The 18,433-nt window shown below is 41.5% G+C and overlaps 2 protein-coding genes across 2 annotated transcripts; one reads left to right on the top strand and one right to left on the bottom strand.

Annotated features, from left to right (window-relative positions):
• Positions 1-265: 265 nt before the first annotated feature.
• rpusd2 (RNA pseudouridine synthase domain containing 2) lies at positions 266-2,854 on the top strand. The gene is made up of 3 exons (XM_063497357.1): positions 266-1,056; positions 1,400-1,696; positions 1,777-2,854. The coding sequence occupies exons 1-3, from the start codon at positions 430-432 to the stop codon at positions 2,581-2,583; spliced, it is 1,731 nt and encodes a 576-aa protein (XP_063353427.1). The 5' UTR covers positions 266-429; the 3' UTR covers positions 2,584-2,854.
• On the bottom strand, positions 2,849-17,308 carry disp2 (dispatched RND transporter family member 2). The gene is made up of 10 exons (XM_063497356.1): positions 17,106-17,308; positions 13,419-13,557; positions 13,068-13,321; positions 12,246-12,275; positions 11,995-12,118; positions 10,575-10,690; positions 9,588-9,703; positions 8,741-8,838; positions 8,351-8,509; positions 2,849-7,719 (listed from the first exon to the last, which is right to left on the bottom strand). Exons 1-10 carry the CDS (start codon positions 17,198-17,200, stop codon positions 4,387-4,389), a joined length of 4,464 nt encoding a protein of 1,487 aa, XP_063353426.1. The 5' UTR covers positions 17,201-17,308; the 3' UTR covers positions 2,849-4,386.
• Between the last annotated feature and the right edge of the window lie 1,125 nt (positions 17,309-18,433).

The following is an 18,433-nucleotide window of genomic DNA, read 5'->3' as shown; positions in this document are numbered from 1 at the left end:
ACTTCATAAATCTATTTGATAAATGTATTTGATTACAGTCTATTAAATATAGGCAAACATTATACATTAAAAAACCACATCAAAACATCGAAAATCACTTTGGCACAAAGAGGTATTAAGGGAATTGGTATGAGAAGCTACAAGGACTAGAGCATAAAAACATGATCATGAACAAACACAAACATACTGTAATTTATATTTTGTGTGAATAGAACTTAATTTGTAACAAAATAAATACATTTCATGACAAAAATAATAGATTAAAACACATAAATAACAACACAAACAGTCTACTTTTAATAGTTAAGTGCAAAATGGGATGCAGGATTGGGTTTGATAGTTTGGTTTAAACTTCAGGGAGCGCCGATTGGACTACAAACGTCATCACGGCGCGCGCGTGTGGCGAGAAGGACCTCTAGCTAACGAGCGATGCACGTGAGGGTGCCGTTTGGAAGCTTATTATCTTTCTTTCTGAGTCAGTGTGACGTTCATTGTCGCGGAGTTTATTTTGTTTCGGCCTGCGAGACAGCGAATCAGTTTCTGAGTTGTCTTAATTCTCCACAGTGTAGAAAGAGCAGCTGGACTATGGAGCAGGCGGGTATTGAGTCTGGAACACCGGGAAATGTAAACACGCCGGTGCCCGTGGAGCAAACTACGGCGGTAGAGGCGTCAGAAACCGGCAAACGCAAAAACGACGACACGGACGACCCGGAGACAAGCGGCAGAGGTAAGAGACGGAGAGGAGCCGGTGGGAAGAAGCTCCGTCCAGGCGAGAGATACATCCCCCCACCGCAGAAACGCAACCCAGGTGTGAGCTTTAGCCAAGAGCATTTCAACGAGACGTCATACTACTTCGAGGCTGGGCTTCGTAAAGTCTATCCGTATTACTTTGACTTTAAGACCTACTGCAAAGGTCGGTGGATTGGAAAGAGCCTTTTGGATGTGTTTAAGAATGAGTTCAGAGCTGAGTCCATTGAGTATTATCAGAAGGCCGCTAAAGAGGGTCGCATCCGCCTCAACGAGACACCTGTGGGGGATCTATCTGTGGTGCTCAGGGTAAGTCTCATGAGTCCATAGTATAACCCCTATAGAGGGAGGTAAACGGGATCTAGTTAGCTGTGGGATACTAATACAAGGCATTGACTTAGGCTACATTATTCACAAAATTCATGTTGCCAAATGATCAGTCAGTAAAATCTGATTACTTTTGTTCTATATTGTAGCTTGCATTGAAAGGATCAAATACTTGACATGTGGTAGCTGTAAAGAACAACCCTTCATGTCAATAAATTGGTAGCTATCCAAATCTTGATACTCTGATTTCTAAAAGTCACCTGATGGTATTGGATGGCCTTGTTTGAGGTGGGCAAACACTTAACTTTTCCCTCACCATGCACAGAATAATGATCACTTGAGGAACACTGTACACCGCCACGAGCCCCCCGTAGTCGGCACACCGCTGGAGATTCTGGTAGATGATGGCGAAGTGCTTGTGGTCGATAAGCCTGCCTCCATCCCTGTGCACCCTTGTGGCCGATTCCGCCACAACACGGTGATTTTCATTCTGGGGAAGGAGTTTGGCATCTCTGAGCTGCATACAGTCCACAGGCTGGACAGGCTCACCTCTGGAGTCTTGCTGTTTGCCAGGACGCTCGAGACCTCTAAGAAACTGGACCAGATGGTGAGAGACAGACAGGTATGTTGAGCATGTTTTGCACTTTTGTGTGAGTGGGTTTTCAAAACTTCTCCACAAGTTCCTTACATCTTCTTTTTCAGCTTGAAAAGGAGTATGTCTGCCGAGTGGAGGGGGAGTTTCCAGAGGATGAGGTGATCTGTGAAGAACCCATCCTGGTTGTTTCTTTCAAAATCGGCCTCTGTCGTGTTGACCCAAAAGGAAAGGAGTGCCGGACCGTCTTCCAGAGGCTTAGCTTTAACGGAAAAACAAGTGTGGTCCGCTGTTTGCCCCTTACTGGTCGCACACACCAGATCAGGGTCCACCTTCAGTACCTGGGTTTTCCCATCCTTAATGATCCCGTCTATGGGTCATCAGCCTGGGGTCCTTACAGAGGGAAGGGGGGACTTGTGGGGAAGAGTGATGAAGAGCTTCTGCAGGCGCTGGTAGAAGAACATCGCTCTCAGGAAAATTTTAACATGCTGGATATTGCAGATGACTGCATTGGCATTGCACACAAGGCAGACAAAAATAAAGCCTCTGAGAAAATGGACAAATCAGCTGGAACTGCTGAATCTGACAAAAGCAGAGAAAGTTGTCCAGTACAGGTAGATGCTTGTGGCAGTGACAAGAAGTTAGATTGCATTGAGGCAGTAAATGACAACAACACAGTTAAAGACTGTCAGAACCCTCAACCAGTCAAATCAGATGGAAATGAAACTGGGGCAAACGATTCTAGTCAGAAAACTCCTCCAGACCACCTATGTAGTGAATGTAAACTAGTGCGACCGGACCCCACAGAGAAGGAACTCATCATGTATCTTCACGCTTTACGCTATAAAGGACCTGACTTCGAATATTCCACACAATTACCTGATTGGGCAAAAGAGGACTGGGTGGAGGCAGATTAGAACAGACCAGTTGAACGCTGCTGACGGCTTTGACATTTAATCTTCAGACAATCATTAGTCCTCAAAGAGATTTTGGTTTTTAATTTTTTTGATTTAGAACCAAAAACAAAAATGTTTTGCTGCTTTGAAAGCAAATATAAGTTAAGATTGGAGTGGTTCTCATTTCACCTTGAGGTCTATTTTAATTTAATATTATCCACAAAGTCTGTAATCTGTCTTGTACCACAGCAAACATTTGAAATAAATCGAAAGCCAGTCTGCAGGAAAATAAAATGTTTTATTTCATTTTTGTGAAAAATCAACATTGACATCTATAAATAAGAGTGGTGGTGACCTTTATCTTTTTGTTTATAGAAAGCCTGTGATTGATTACCTTTGTCTATAAGGCAAGGTTATTCTGCTGAGTGACCCAAAGTGAAGGCTGGTTAAAGATGTTTGATTATACAGTCAAGATATCAAGTGACAAAAACACTTCTGCAATGAAAAGTCTTGAAAATAACCTCGCTCATAGGCACATTTTATGGCAAATCTTTCTTCTTTAGGTCCTCTCTGAATCACAGCCACTGCACCTTCAACACCTCTTTGTTTTATACATATAAAGGACCATAAACATATCAAATTTTACTCTTAGGACACTTTGTTTTTTTTGCACATCACAAAATTTCAGCTGCTTTGAAACAACCGTTTGAAAGACATTTGACACATGCCGTTCATGTCATAAATACTGTTAAATGCTTTGCAGTGTGGATAAAGGTCGCCTGTCAGGAGCTTCTCTTAACACTGCAGCAAGATCTGTATGGAAAATTGACTGTTGATGCAGCTGCTTGTGATGGTACAATTACGGCATTTAAAACAGAAATTCAAGCTCCTCCTAATTCTGCTAAGGCTTACACTGACATCTGTGGATCCTGAATAGTATGCACCTTAAGTGTATAAACTTTAGTGTTAAGTCTGTTAGACACCACTTTGCCCCTTGGAAATCAGCACGAGTGAACATTACATTGTTTTGGCACTGACACTAGAATAAACAGCATGACCGTTAATTTGAAAGTGAAACATTAAAAGCAAGCCAAGACACCACACATGATACACACTGCGAACTGTAGGTTAGTGATTCTCTACATTATCATCACAAAAGACATACTATACATGTTATCCCCACAGAGTGCAGAACCCACTGACTTGCTGCCGGGTGACAGTTGTCTGCTTCTCTAAACGTGATAATGCTTGAGTCATGCTCATAAACTGTTTGCGGCTTTGCGCGCAGGCACACCCCACGCAGCTCTGTCTCTCTATATCTCACATTTAAATCTATGAGTGCATATGGCTCATAGGGGTCAATCTCAGCTTGGAGAAACCCAGTCTGTGCAGAGCGTCCAGGTTCAGAAGTTAAAAAGTTCCAGGCACAAAGTAAGTTCTGCAGGCAGCAGGTGCAGCACTCGGATAGTTTCTGTGTCGATGACGAGCTGCAGTTAATATTCAAATGTGGCATTTGTGCAAAACTGGCTGGATAGAAAGCTTCATCTTTTGCTGTCATGCTTTCAGTTTTAACCTTTAGCTGAAGACACGCTCATGCTCTGACCTCATTTGTAACAAACGATGAAACAACACTGGACAAACATGCTGTCGTGTTACATTTGCAGTTGGCTTGTATTTCCTTTGTGTAATATACAAATGTAACAATGTATGCTCCTTTTCTATCAACTGTGATTGTATAAGTTCAGTTGTTTTGTTTTTTATTTTTTTATATGTATAAATTAAGAGTCAGATCCACAGTGTTTTCAAGATTTTCACCAGCTTTCTTTAACAAGTATCTTCCCGCTGTCCGTCTCTCTTTATCCAAACATCTGGTAAGTCTGGCTTACTGTTGGGTAAAATCACCACTTCCTCGCTGTGGCTGGTGCGACCCTTGCCACAAGTCTCATAAACGATTTCTTTCAGTGAGAGACGAAGTGCATCTCTCCTCCCATTAAGGTGTCCTGGCTGTAAGTGGACCTCTGCCTCTCCTTCTTGCTGCTGTGTGTTCGAAGATCCTGGTTCGATGTCACTGAGGCACGTTTCGCAGGACTCCTCCAGACCCTCACAGGAGCTCTGAGACAGGGAGAGGTGATGTCCTTTATGTGAGCGATGAGGGTGACAGCACCTCTCCCCTAAGGTATTTTCATCCTTGCAGAGTGATGACTGGTCAGTAGTCTCCAGTGTGTGGCTGATGATGGTCTCTTCCATGCTTGACGATGAGGATGATGTATTGCTCCAGTGTTTCACCCTGACAGACTGACTCCTGCAGGTTTTACACAGCAACTTGTCTTTAGCTACATCTTCTTCAGCCAGGCCTGGTGGGCATAGAGTGTTTTCTTTGTAAGGAGATGAGGTCTGGACGGCTGGTGGTGGTTGGCAGATTTTCTGTTGATGGCTACATGTCTCCTCACTCTCCCCATCCATGGTATTCCTTGCCACATCTCCCTCACAGTACTCAATCTCATCAGAAAGCACAGAGGGCCGGTTTGACAGTTTACTGGTGCAGGTGCTGTTCTCAAAGCTGTCACTCAGGCGATAGGCCAATGGCTGCAACTCGTACTGCTCGGGCCCTCGATTCCCACAGCCACTTCCTGCAGTCTGTTTCTGCCTGTGCTGACGATGGTTGGGATAGAGATAACCACCTGCTTCTTTGTCGTAACTCCTCCTCACTCTAGATTTACCAAATGCCCCGTTAGCCGCAGAAGTCGACAAAGAGCCAGGCTCAGAACAAGAAGAAAGCATACCGTCCGTTTGGTCGGAAAAACATGGCAGCGTGATCATTCCACAGTTTTTCTGGGGTCCACAAAAACAGCACAGGGACTGGAAAAAGAAGGTTGCAAATCCACACGCTACACATTTGACCAAAAACAGAAAAATCCCAAGCTTTCTGAAGAACAAGGCCGTGGCAGGTAACATGATGATCCCTATGAAGAAAAAAGCACCAGAAACTATTGCTACAGGACATCCCATCCTTTTAGTGGCGTGTGCTACTTTCCCAATTTTATCTGAATGTGGAGCGAAGCTGTAGGATATGCAATAGTTGGCAATAAAATCGACTGAGAGCCCTGCGGCAGATGATAAAAACAGAGCCTCCGTGCCACACAGCTGCCATTCAAGAAGAACAAGGAGGCCGACAGTGACAAACACACTGCCTCCTACGGCTATTGTTCCATATATGCTCAGTGGAATATTCCATGTGGTTAAAAGAAGCAAAGCACATGTGAGTGCTACTGAAAAACCGGCTACTACTAGAGTCTCTGAGCTTAAAGACTGCTGCAGGTCAAAAAGAGACAGCTGACTGATGAACCAGCCGTTCTCCAGCCCTTGTGGTGCTCCTGATATCTCTCTGCTAAACCATGTCAGGATTTCTCTGTAAAAAACACTGGTTCTGCTAAAGTTGAAGCTGTAGAAGTATGTAGTTTTGAATGCCAGCACGAGGGCAGCAACCCTACCATCTGGCTGGAAGTACACCCCTCCGCTGTGTGCCAGATGGCTCTCGGCATACCTCTCTGCCAGCATCATGCTTAGGCAGTTCTCAAAAACGCTGGGAGGGTAGGGGAATGGGATGTCATTACAGCAGAAATGAAGGGCATCATCGCTCTCTGAGCACCTCCTGACAGATATCCAGTGTATTAGCTGCTCCACGAGGCAGATATTATCTGTCATTCCATATTTATCTTCAGGTGATGAAGAAGAGTAAAAGCTTTGGTTCTGAACCCGTCCACACAGCTCCCGCAACCAAACCTGAGCATCAGGTCGGCTCATGTTAAAGTCAGGGTCAAGAACTACAGAGCCATTGCTTCTTGGGTTAAAGTGGTCTCCATTGTCAGTCGGTTTGATGCCCCAAACAAGCATCAACGTAACAGGCTTATCCTCTCCATTTCTCTGCCTCTCAAACATGAACATGTGACGGTACTCTGCGTCATATCGCTCAAATGGGTGACTGGAGCGGAACAGTTGGGTGACCCTGCTCTCAAGAGCTGGCAGCTTCATGCCCGGGTCTATGCATGACATGTACATGCCTCCGGCAGCAAGCACTGCAAACAAGCAAACCCAAATGTATCTAAACTTTACAACTCCACAGGGCAGGATTTTCAGAAATAATAAATTGGAGGTGTCAGTGAGACCACGATTTAATTCTCTCAGCTTCTGCCCAAGGCTGAAGAGGCATCTCTTGCGTGAACTCGTGTCCCAAAAGCCACCAGTGCTTTTGGAGCAGCAGGGGTTCCATCCTTGCACTGCCGCAGATGCAGAGGACATTTTTGTGTAGCGCTCACGCAGAATGAACGAACACGGCAGCCACACCAATGCCAAGAGGGAGCTGATTAAAGAGGCAGTTCCGAGATAAATGGAGAAGCATCTGATTGCTGTGATGCTGCTGAGATAACCAGAGAAGAAAGCTGCACTGGAGGTCAGCCCTGATGCTAAAATCAAATAGCCAACTTCCTGCAAAGCTCTGTTTACTCTCTTTTCCAGGGAAGCTGAAGGATTTTGGGATAGCTGCAGATTCCAAAAGTCAGTAAAGATGAAAACCTGATTGGAGCAGCTTCCCAAGAGAATAAGAGCTGCTGACAGGTTGACCAGAGGAAAGAAAGTCAGACGAAATGCTACTTTGTAGAAAAAATAGGATGTTAGAAGGGAGCCGGTGATTGCTATTACAGATAGCGCTACTATGAAGAGCGAGTGGAGGTATAGAGCCATAGTGAACAGAAGTGATACAACAGCTAGGACAGGGTAAACTGAATCTCTTGTCAGGTAATACTCAAACAGAGCCTGCTTAATGCCAAAGTCTATGCCAGTAATAGTCGTGTTATTGTAGGTTAGATCCCTGCCTTCAAGGCTATTCATGTATATCTCCATCATATGTTCTCCTTTGTCTACAGGTAGGAAAAGAAGACTGTACTTCAGTGTGGGAATTTGGTATTCAACAGTTTGCGGTCCAAGAAAGTCTTTGTCAACCAGAAAGTGCAGGATTTGGAACACCACGCGGGATTGTTTGCAGCGGGAGGGAACCGAGGAACAGCTGCCATGTTTGGGTCTCTGGGCACAGGCTTCAACTAGATGTCCTTCATGATAGTATGGCGCACATTTCCGCAGAAGGTTCAGAGACTCAGAAACCTGGTATGAGAGAAAGACAATGGAAAATAAAACCACAAGATAATACAACAGAACTGAGGTATAATTAAGTGCTTACTGAGTTTGCATTGCTCACTCGTATCCATGCTCCTTTAACCTTTTGTAAAATAAGCACATTTTCTTTCTGAAAGAAAATTAAATGCCACGTCACAGGGATATCTGCATAATAATGCTTTACCAGCTGATGTCCTCAGTTGGACAACAGTCGACTGACTGACTACACTCACTACAGACGAACAGCAGCCAGAGTTGTTTGCCCTGCAGTGGCCTCCGTAGCTACGATTATGCACTTGATTGCAATCTACTGACATGTAGTGGTGAGATTTCACACACAGTATATTTAAACTGAACATGGTTTAATTTGGTTTTTGCTCATTATGACTGTAGGTGCAGTTAAAAGCTTGTAATGGTCAACTTTTTGCTTGGGTTACTTTACCAAACAACTCTGAGGACAAGATCAGGTTTTCAAATGTCTTCTTGAACGTGACAAGACATGCTCCTACAAAGTACAATTTACAAAATAAAAAGGACTAGTCTGATGAGCTGATATCCCTTTGCCTGTTTTATTTTGTTTTGTTTTATAATTTTGAAAATGAGAAGAAAGCTTCAGTACTTGCTGTGAGGTGAGGCTGAGGCAGCGGGAGGCATTAGTAAGGACTGCCAAGTAATTCCCCAGAGACCAGCTTGGACAACAGCCGCTTTTGGACATTCCCTCAGCCTTCACCCTCACATGCTGCTGGCACAGGTCCTGGAACTGGGCCTGGGAGCGAATCTGTTTCAGAGGAGGCAAAGGGTTTTTTGAATGCATGCCCAGATTTAAAGCTATTTCATAAAAAAAAAGAACTAATTTCACACAAGATGATGTAGAGTGATTTTTATTGGAGGAGATGGATTAAAATGTGGAACACAGCCACTGTATTAAACTGAAAAAGTGAGAGAGAGGAGACGATGACTAAAGGTTTCAGCAAAGTTGACAGAAAGGAGTGAGTAGAACATGACGAACCCTGGATTGTTCCATCTCACACATGGCGTGGATCGCCTTCAGACTCCAGAGACTGGCTGAGTTTTCTGATCGAAACACCAGCTGGGCAAAACGCTCGCCTGTGTGGAGAGAGACAGATGGAGTCACCATACAGGAACAAGATGACCAGCTGTGATTCCTCAGTTCACAGGGGTGGTCAGAAATACTCAGAATGTTTGCAGACCCTTGTCAAGGGCTCTGAGGTATGAATCCATAAGGATGAAAGCAAGCAAACTACATATTTTGTGTGTTTTATCCTGGCGTCCGTGTTGGATGTGAATAGAAATTAGCCAACTTCAATAAAATGCAAACCTCAGGGCCTGGGATTGCTAATAAATCTATTTAGGGAGCTTTCCGTATTTTAAAAAGAAGTCTTTGATCTAACAGAAGACTATATCAAAGCAGAGCTTAAAGAAGAAAATCAGGAATACCATTCCCAAAGAAAAGCTCTCAAAAAACTTCTTTGATCTGCAACTTTTCTTTGTGAACTTGTATTTAAGTGGTCACTTTTATGTTGTGCTTTCATTCTAAGTTTGCAGAGACCGCTAATGACTCTTTACTAAGCTCCAGTGTTTTTCCCAACATTCATAGTTTTTAAATACAGTTTATAGAGTTGGATTAAATTGAAATGAATCGGCTGCATTCACACATGCATAGTTATCTCCTTTTAATTTTCTAACTTTAAGTATGTCATGGCCAGCAGAGATACATATTAATCTTAACCCTTGTAGCTCTACAGTGTGAAAACAACGAGATTTCATTCGTTTACGTTTTAAATACTTAAAAGTTTATTTTATTGAAAAGCTTAAACTGATCAGTGTTTTCTCACCTGGAGAATCGCAGAGGAAGGTGTCTAGAGTGGAGTCCCTGGCCAGCATCCTTTTCATTCGAGCTTTAGAGGTGTCATGGCCACTGCTACTTTCTCTGCCGATAGCTCCTCCAAATCTAACACACATAAAACCAGACAGATGCTTTTTTTTAGCATTTTGATTTGAACATTTTTTAATTTGCAATAATTTTTTAGCACTTGGGATAAGCACAATAGACACCGCCTGTTTTTTTTTTTTTCCATTATTATTCATGCTGCTTATTTAGACATTCAGTGGGAATACTGCAAAGTTAGGATTCAGTTAAAGTCCAACATTCAGTCTTCCTCTGTCTTGGATTTGTTTTCCATAAACTTCCATAAGAGGTAGCTGTGAGAGTGTGAATGGTTGTCTACCACTCTGTGTTAGCCCTGTGTTACACACTGTTCAGGTTGTACTCTACCTTAAGGATCCAGCACAACTGCGACTGTAAGTGTGATATGCAGTCAAGAAATCACATGGAGGCAGAGGGAATTTTAAACTATGTTGATACTATTATATCAGTATATTCTTACAGCATGTTGAATTAAAATATTTAATCTGTCACTTCACATCAGTACACCTTTACGGTACTTTTCACGTACTGCTTCTGCTTAATGGCTTAATGGCAGGTTTATGTTTAATAAATGATGACAGGGTGTAAAATGTCATGTGTCTTGTTCATCTGAGGTTGTTTAAATAATTTGAGAACTTAGTAAGGCCCAAATTAATTATTGTTTTATTATTTCCCAATACAGAAACCAGAACTTGAAAGAGGGTGTGCATTCTTTTTGTAATGACTGTATGTAGTGTGTCTGCATACAGTCATTATTGCCAAAGCTTTTACTGCAAGTAATTATAATAATATTTTATCAGTCTTCAGGTTGCTCAAATCCATTTCTACAGCAGCACATCTGTGCATCTGTCAGTGGTGCAGTCTGTGCTTCACTCTACTAAAACCTTCTGCTGACCTTTTACTGAGCTGCTGTGGTAAAAGAGACAGTTTTTTCCCAGGGCCAGTGTTCTCCTGCAGCTTGGACAAGCTCGACATGCGAACTCCGATGTATGTTCCTCGCGGCTGAAAGCCCTGTAGAAAGAGAGCACTTTCAAACACAAGCAGACATCACAGTGAAAGACAGTATAGATGCTGTTACCATTTAACACAATACATCCACTGATATAATCAGCATCAAGCAAATTAAATGCTGTCTAATAAAAATGTATATACACAGCCTGTATTTGCTTATATTTTTACTGAGTGGTGTTTATAAAAAGAAAGCAGCACTCTTATCATTGGCATAATCGTACTTCTTTTCTTATGTAAATTGTTTTTAGCTTTGCCGTTCATGATTCATTGTTGTGATTCGCTTGTTGAGGCTTGAGAATGATTTCTTAATCAGTGTTTATCCTGTAAACATGCATCTCAAAGGTGAGAAGGTGTATTTAATTAAGATGACAGCAAGTGTGATCTAATTCAGCGCGGCTCATTGAATCTGAGATTAGACTGAACTAAAAGGATATGGCTGAAATCATGAGTCATTAGCAGAACAGTAATTAACCACACTCAGCCTAAGGTGGTGAAGGATGTTTGTGTTGTTGATTTAACAGAACCTGACAGTAGAGATACATGTGCTGCAGCAAGTGAAAATTAGGATTAAAATTTGAAGATTGCTTGTGTGTGTACAGACTTGTGTGTTCTTGTTTTTATGGCCCAGTGGGGACTTTAAACCAATTGTACAGCAAACCATGGGGGCCTTCTCTGAACATAGGGACCAGACTGCTTTTTGAAGATTGGAATTAGACTACATTTTGACATAAAGGATGTACACTCGGGAAGAGACTTCTAGCAATGTGGAAGGCATAGATCATGAAGTTAAATTCATCAGTTAAATTCATCAACTTGAAGTAATGAGAGACGTAACTTTAGTACTCTAAAGTTAGCAGGTCTTGTGCTAAACTTATTTCAATTTTGAGGACACTACCAATGCGAGCAAAGAAAACTGGTGACCAACAGCATGAAATCGTGGGAAACAAAGGGCTAACTGCATCCGGAGACTACAATGTCCTCTAGAAATCAGCTGTAGCTAATAAAGTGTTACACAAATCACTCCATATAACCAAAACGTGATTATATATGTGTCCATGTTTCATGTGTTTAGAATGCATGCTATAAATAAGTCACATTTTTGCATTCTGTGGTATGTTAGTATGTTTCCTTTGTGAACTCTGCATCCCAATGAGAATAAAAATCCTCCTCCCCATGGGTTCAAACTTATTTTAAAGAGTTAAGATTTTAGGCTAAGGTCAGAAATAGGTTTAAGTAGTTGGAGCTAGGGAATGCATTTAATGAATATTAAAATGTGTGAGTGTGCACATGTATTTGAGACTAACCAGTAATGGGTCAGAGAAGTCTGGCAGTGGGCCAATCAAGAATGCAGCCAGTGAGCATCCCAGCAACAGCACAGCACAACCAATCAGAACCGCCAACGGATAGTCCACTATCACCTGGGAATAACTGTTAAATAAAATACCGCAAAAGAATCAGGCTGTGTCGCTGAAGAAAAGAGAATCATCATGATGAAATTAAGAGAGACCTGCAGTACTTTGGGGCTTTTGAGGTAAAAAAGGGTTTTCACACTTACTTTCTAAGGATACAGTACAGTCCCCCATCCCTGTTCACAAAAGAAAACTGTTATCAGTAACAAAAAATCAGTTATTATCATTATAATGACTCTGTGCACATGTGGGAAAAAAACAAGCAAATTTGTTGATTCATTTTCTTCTATAAGAGCTCTGACCTCATCTAACCAGCAGCTCTTACGCAAGCCTAAAACCAGATTAAAACAGAGAGGTGATCGAGCTTTTGCAGAATCAGCAACACATCTATGGGATAATCTACCTATCTTCATATCCACACAGCTCAGGCGGTACACATTTAAATCTTTATTATAAACGCATTTATTCTCCTTGGCAGTGTGACATCCACTTAAAGGATTGCATTTTATGGTCTGTTTTTATTTTGATTTCATTTTATTGTTATCTTATTTTATTTATTGTCCTTTAATGTTGTGTATTGCTTTCAATTTTTTCTGGATTTCAGTGTAGTTTTCTTGGGACATGCTTTTAATGTACAGCACTTCGGTCAACTCTATTGTTTTAAATGTGCCATTTAAATAAATTTGACTTTTGACCTCTGCTCACAAGGTAGTTGAGACATGTATTAAGTATGAAGCTATGGCCAAGCACAAGCAAGCCGAAAAGGGATGAAACAGCTGATCTGACTTTTTTTTTTCTTTAATGTAATCAAATCCGACTGTTAGCACCACTGAAGCTCACTAATTATCCAGTTCGTTGAATACACACACAAAAAAATGAAATGCAGACAAAGACTTTTGCTTTTGTAGTATCTACTTTCAGGTAAAACAGCCAAAAAAAAAAGCCAAAGTATATTTTCCAAAACACACCTTACTGTCACCACATGTTGCTGCTTTGGTTTCTGTGTCCCGCCTTCATTTGACCCGTGCAGCCAGTGACATCTCACCGGTCCATGGCAGGATGACTGATGGGCAGAACCGCAGCTGTGTCCCACTTTTACAACAATTCCTCCTTCAGCATTAGGAACGCTGGTGTTTGAATGACAGCTGTGGCAGGCATTTGATTTGATTGGCCCACAGTGACTGCAGTGTGGACATTTTAGAAGCTGGGGACTCTGGGGAACCTAAAGGAGGAAGGAAGATAACAATATGACTGTTTATGTCACTGCCTCCCAAATCCACCACCTTATTTAATGCATCCCTATATATGCTAAGGTATACTTGGTGGTAGAGCTGAAAGGAAGAAGAGGGTCTGCCAAGGCTGCTGCAGCTGTCACATAGCTCCCCTTCAGGTTGGATGACAGTCAACTGGGCCTCAGCAGAGCTGTCAGGGGGGCACAGAGAAACCGTCGGGATCTCACTAAGGAGAGAGTCGGATGGGGAGAAGAGGAAGTCAATGAAAATATAAAAATATGGAAATATATTAACAGGAGAGAGGATATGATTGACAGTGGTAGCAGTGAAAGAAACAGCAGCTCTTTTCAAATGAAGGTGCAAAAGTTCAGCTTGTAAACAGTGACTGACATCTCAGTTTCTTGAATGCACTTCTTGGCCTTACTTCATCTGATTTTCAACGGCGAATTGAGCAGCCCAGCTGAGCTAATGAGGTAAGGAATGGATTTCTAGGATAACATGCTGTAGCTACTGGAAGGAAGAAGGGCCAATTAAAACGGAAGGTAGGAGGAAGGAGGAGGAATCGAGAATAAGCGAGAGAGTGAGACTTTTTTCACTTCATGTCACCATCATTGGGGTAGGTGGTTATTTAGGATGGCACGCAAGACAAGACTGAGTGATGGTTCATGGCTAACGGCAGCATTCAGTAGTTGTTTTTATATTTTTCTAATATATTTTGCAGCTCTCGTGAAAACCATCTGTCTTTGGTCATGTTAAAAGCATTCTTCTGTGGATAGCAGTGTCGGTTTATTGCATCCACCACTTTAGCCCACACAGTTATGGAAAGGCTCACATGACCGCTTGTTTAGTTCCCTGAAGATGAGTCCTACTGACTTCAGTGATCCTTTGACTTTTTTTCAATGACATTCACTTAAGCCACTTTTTTTTTTTTAATTTCCATTTCTATTTTTATTGGGCATCATGGTTCTAATCTGGGACCTCCCCAGCAGCAAGGCCTGACTACAAAGCAAAGCAGAACAGAGCAGGCTGTAATGACAATGGACAATGACAGAGATGATAGGGATTAACTTAGACTCATGTTAAAAAGGAGTAACTAGGAAAAAAGTGGGTTGCAAAGTGGCTTGTAATGGGATTCCTGGCTGTGCTTGACCTTATAGCCTGCCTGCACTAATGCTCTGTGTTATTCTATGGATTATCATGAAATATAAAGACAGTGTTCACAAAAAACAACAACTAAACTAATTACAACAGTGTGGCTGTAGACTCTTGTTTTATATTTGATTCCTTCTCTATCACATGTCCTTAAAATCCTTCATTCATTTAGTTTTATTTCACTTTCTACCCCCAAAATTACATTACATAAAAACAACAGAAAATAAAGAGACCTAACAGGATACCTGTGTATTTCTCTGGCTGTAGCTCAGGAAAGGGGGCATGAGGTCCTTAAAGTCAACCACATGCTTGTTTTCCATGCAAGACTGGATGCAACCACACTTCCTGCCTAATCACCATGGCGACAGAGTAAGTCAACAGAGCTTAATTGACCTCACAAGGTTTTATTTGCATCCCGTAATAAGGAGAACAAATGATGATGAGCAGTCTGCTGAATTGGTAAACATAAGCAGAGGGATTATGGAGTTTATTAGTGGAGCCAAGTGAAGAAGAAAACCTCAGAGTTTTGTCTTCATGTTACAATAAAATTGTGTTATGACCTAAATAATAAATACCCCGCAAAGTCCTCAGAAGCTCTTAATGGCAAAGCATTTGTTCATCTACTAGTTTGACCTATTTAGACGCTGACGTGAGTGAATAAACAAACAAAATTAAGCTACTTCAGAGTGTAAACACTCCAAATTAGTATATGACCATTTTCACTGCAATCATAAGAAACTCAGTCCATCCAGTGTTTCACTACAGCTTAGAACTGATACAGGAATATAATTAAAGATACTAGGAGACACTGCCTGGCTGCCTCTTGACCACAGGGTGTGGTATATCAGTGTTTGACCCTGATTTTTCATCTTAATGGTTTCCACAGAGCCGGCCAACCTAGGCAAACACACAAACAAAGGAACTCAATTCTGGAGCTTATCAATAATTCAGTGGACGAATACAAAAATACATCCAAAAAGGTGTCACCAAGCTACTCCTGACACCTAGGACAAAAATGGGAAACTGGCAGCGTGTGCTGAAATCAAAATGACCTCATAAATCAGAGTTTACATCAGAACAGCAGCGTGTACAGCTGAAACAAAAGCTGCTCGTTTTTCACTGTGCACACACTCTGTTGCCAGATTATTAGTCCTCTTAAAATAATGAAGTCTCATATAACAACTATAAATAATCAGTGATGCTAGACCATGTCATTAATTATTAGAAACCCCTCTCATTATTACATCTCAGACTCATCTGAAAATACAGCCAGCACCAAGCAGTTTCAGCAAAAACTGATAACTGTGACTTGAGGAAGGTGCTGGGTATTTCAGGGCTGTTATTAGACTTGCATTACAATGACATATGAATGAATAGTTTAAATTAGAGTTTATTAATTTTTCAAGCTTCTAATTTATCATGTTAATTTTTAAAAAAGTAGAGTTGAAATTGTAATGTTTCACCCTCTGAATGAAGTGGAAAAGAAGCACAAATCAGGTTTGCGCTTCGGTACAGTACTTCATACGACTGCTGAGTGTGTGATATTGAGTTGGAAACTGAGTGTATAAAATCACCTTAAAGTTGTTCAAAGGTGGCCCCGGGAGGAACCAGAATATCTCTAAGGCTTAAAGGCTGTCAGCTGTACTTTCTGTCTCTCTCTCCAAACATTTCCCTTTAGATCTTTGTCTGTTTTCTTGTCTACAGCACGCTTCGTGCATCAACTGTCTGGATGTCAGTCAATGTCATGTCTCTCAAAATTTCTTAACCTGACAATCACGCATATAGACACGCTGAAGAACTGCGCAAAAGCACACTCTGTATGCAGAGTGCTGACTGTTAACCTTTAAAAGCCTGAGGTGTCATTAGAGTAAAAAATATGTGATACTCTGTCTCTGTGTATAGGTGACAAAGCCAAGTGAGGAGTGTTCATGGAGAGAGAAAAAATAATAATAATAATACTAATAATGTGACCTGTTGCTGAGCTGAAGGGTGACAGGTCTCAACTGTTTCCAGCCCTGCTTTCATGTTTGAAGCCTCTTATCCATTAGATTTTTTTATAGGCTGAGAACAAAGTGAGTGACAGGGTGACATCAGTGACCCAAAGAACCAGTTTGACTAAAGCAGCAGGATGACACTGAACAGATCTCAAAGAGCTCCAGCCAACTATTTATGAGCTGCTCACTGAATCCTGCAAATCTGTCAGAAGCAGAAAGGGAACGGTCTTTTGTATGGTGGTAAATTAAAGTAGGCACTCAGGGTACTAGCTCTGAGTATCATAAAGCACTTATATAGAGTGTGCTATCACTGAAAACGCAGTGATTCAATATAAATTCTTAAAACTAAGACAGCAGCATATATGTTGTTGTAGTAATGTTGAAACACAAGAACAACAACAGCAGCAGCAGGAATCCTGTCATGTACTGTTCCCACTGTCTACAGCAGAAACAGCTGGGTTCAGTAACCCACCATTCAGCGAAACTAGCAGCAGCCAGGGGGGTAAAAAAACACACACACACCTTCATGTCTGCTTTTAACATCCATTCATTATCGCCACTGATCAAGTTACACAGTAAGCTTTTGGACGTTTCCACAAACAAGAAAGAAAAAAAAACAACAACCCACCTTTTGCAAGCCTCCCGAATTTCCTTTTCATCTACAGGAGAATCAACCATTACTATCGCGTCCGTGCTTTCTCCTATTATTGAGCAAGCATCCATCCTCCTCCCGATCCGCCTTTTTTTTCTAATTATTTAAAGAAATTATAAATCTCTTCTAATATCAGATCGGGTTGACTAAACAGTTAATTTTCTATCTGCCAGGACTGAGTCCACGAGGATCAAATGCTTGTTTCTGGGGCTTCTACTACAGAGCAGCACTAGGGCTGTTTGGGTTAATCTGCCCCGAGCTGCGCTCTGATTGGCGGAGCCCCGGTGATGCTGAGGAGGCTGTATGGTCGCTGTCCAACTGGCCGCGGTGCTGGAGCACCGAGTGAAGGGTGGTGAGCCTCGGTGGCTGATTAAGCGGCTCAGACAGGAGCTACAGCTGCTCATTATGAAGGTGCACAGGCAGAGATGCTGCACTCAATTGAAACAACAGCTAACTGCTGCTGATCACAGCAAAGCTGAATATAAATCACCGCCGGGTGAAATACTCTCCTTATCGATTTAAAAGGAAGGGACTAAGACAATCAGTACACTATTCATTAATTTTAAATAATGACGTGCTGTAGTTAGAGGAAAACACTTAAATGCATGTTTTTACTAGAAATGTAAGTGGAAATTGCACCAGTCAGTTAGAATGCATAAAAAAGATTTAAGACCTGTCCCTTCATTGTCTTTGTTGCATTACAGTAATCAAGGATGCTTTCATAAATTATGTATGAAGAGGTTTGCAACTAGCGGTTACATTAATGTCATTTGGGAGAGTGATGATTCATAGATCAGTAATTAGCCGTTAATAACAGCACCTTTCGTTCTTGCCAGATTTGGAGAAATCTCTTTTAGTGGTTTGATACCAATGCTAACTTGATGTATCAAATTGCCCCAAATAATGAATTATTAAAACATCCAGATGTTTATGACTGATCGGAATGGAAGAAAAGCGTTGTGGCATAACTTATGCAATCATTATCACTGAAATCAAAAATAAACAAATACATGTAAATAATATTCCTAAAGATTAGGATTAGGCTCCTAGATTTAGGCTCAGGTTAAATAGACCTGTGACTCTCTCTGTCCTTTAAATTATCTTCATATCAATCTTGTGGAGTCTTTCAAATACCTGGAAGGTATTTTGCTTGATACCTGACTCTCTTTTAAGTTTCAGCATCTGGCCCAAAAGTTAAAAATGAAATTAGGATTTTTGTTCAGAATAGAAGGAAGATGTCTGTCTTCCTTCATCTTTGACAATGACAATTCAACACTATGATACTGCTCTAAAGACATTTACCA

The sequence above is a fragment of the Pelmatolapia mariae genome, linkage group LG16_19 (assembly GCF_036321145.2).
Source record: "Pelmatolapia mariae isolate MD_Pm_ZW linkage group LG16_19, Pm_UMD_F_2, whole genome shotgun sequence".
NCBI lineage: Eukaryota > Metazoa > Chordata > Actinopteri > Cichliformes > Cichlidae > Pelmatolapia > Pelmatolapia mariae.
This window is presented reverse-complemented; position numbering and strand designations above follow the sequence as displayed.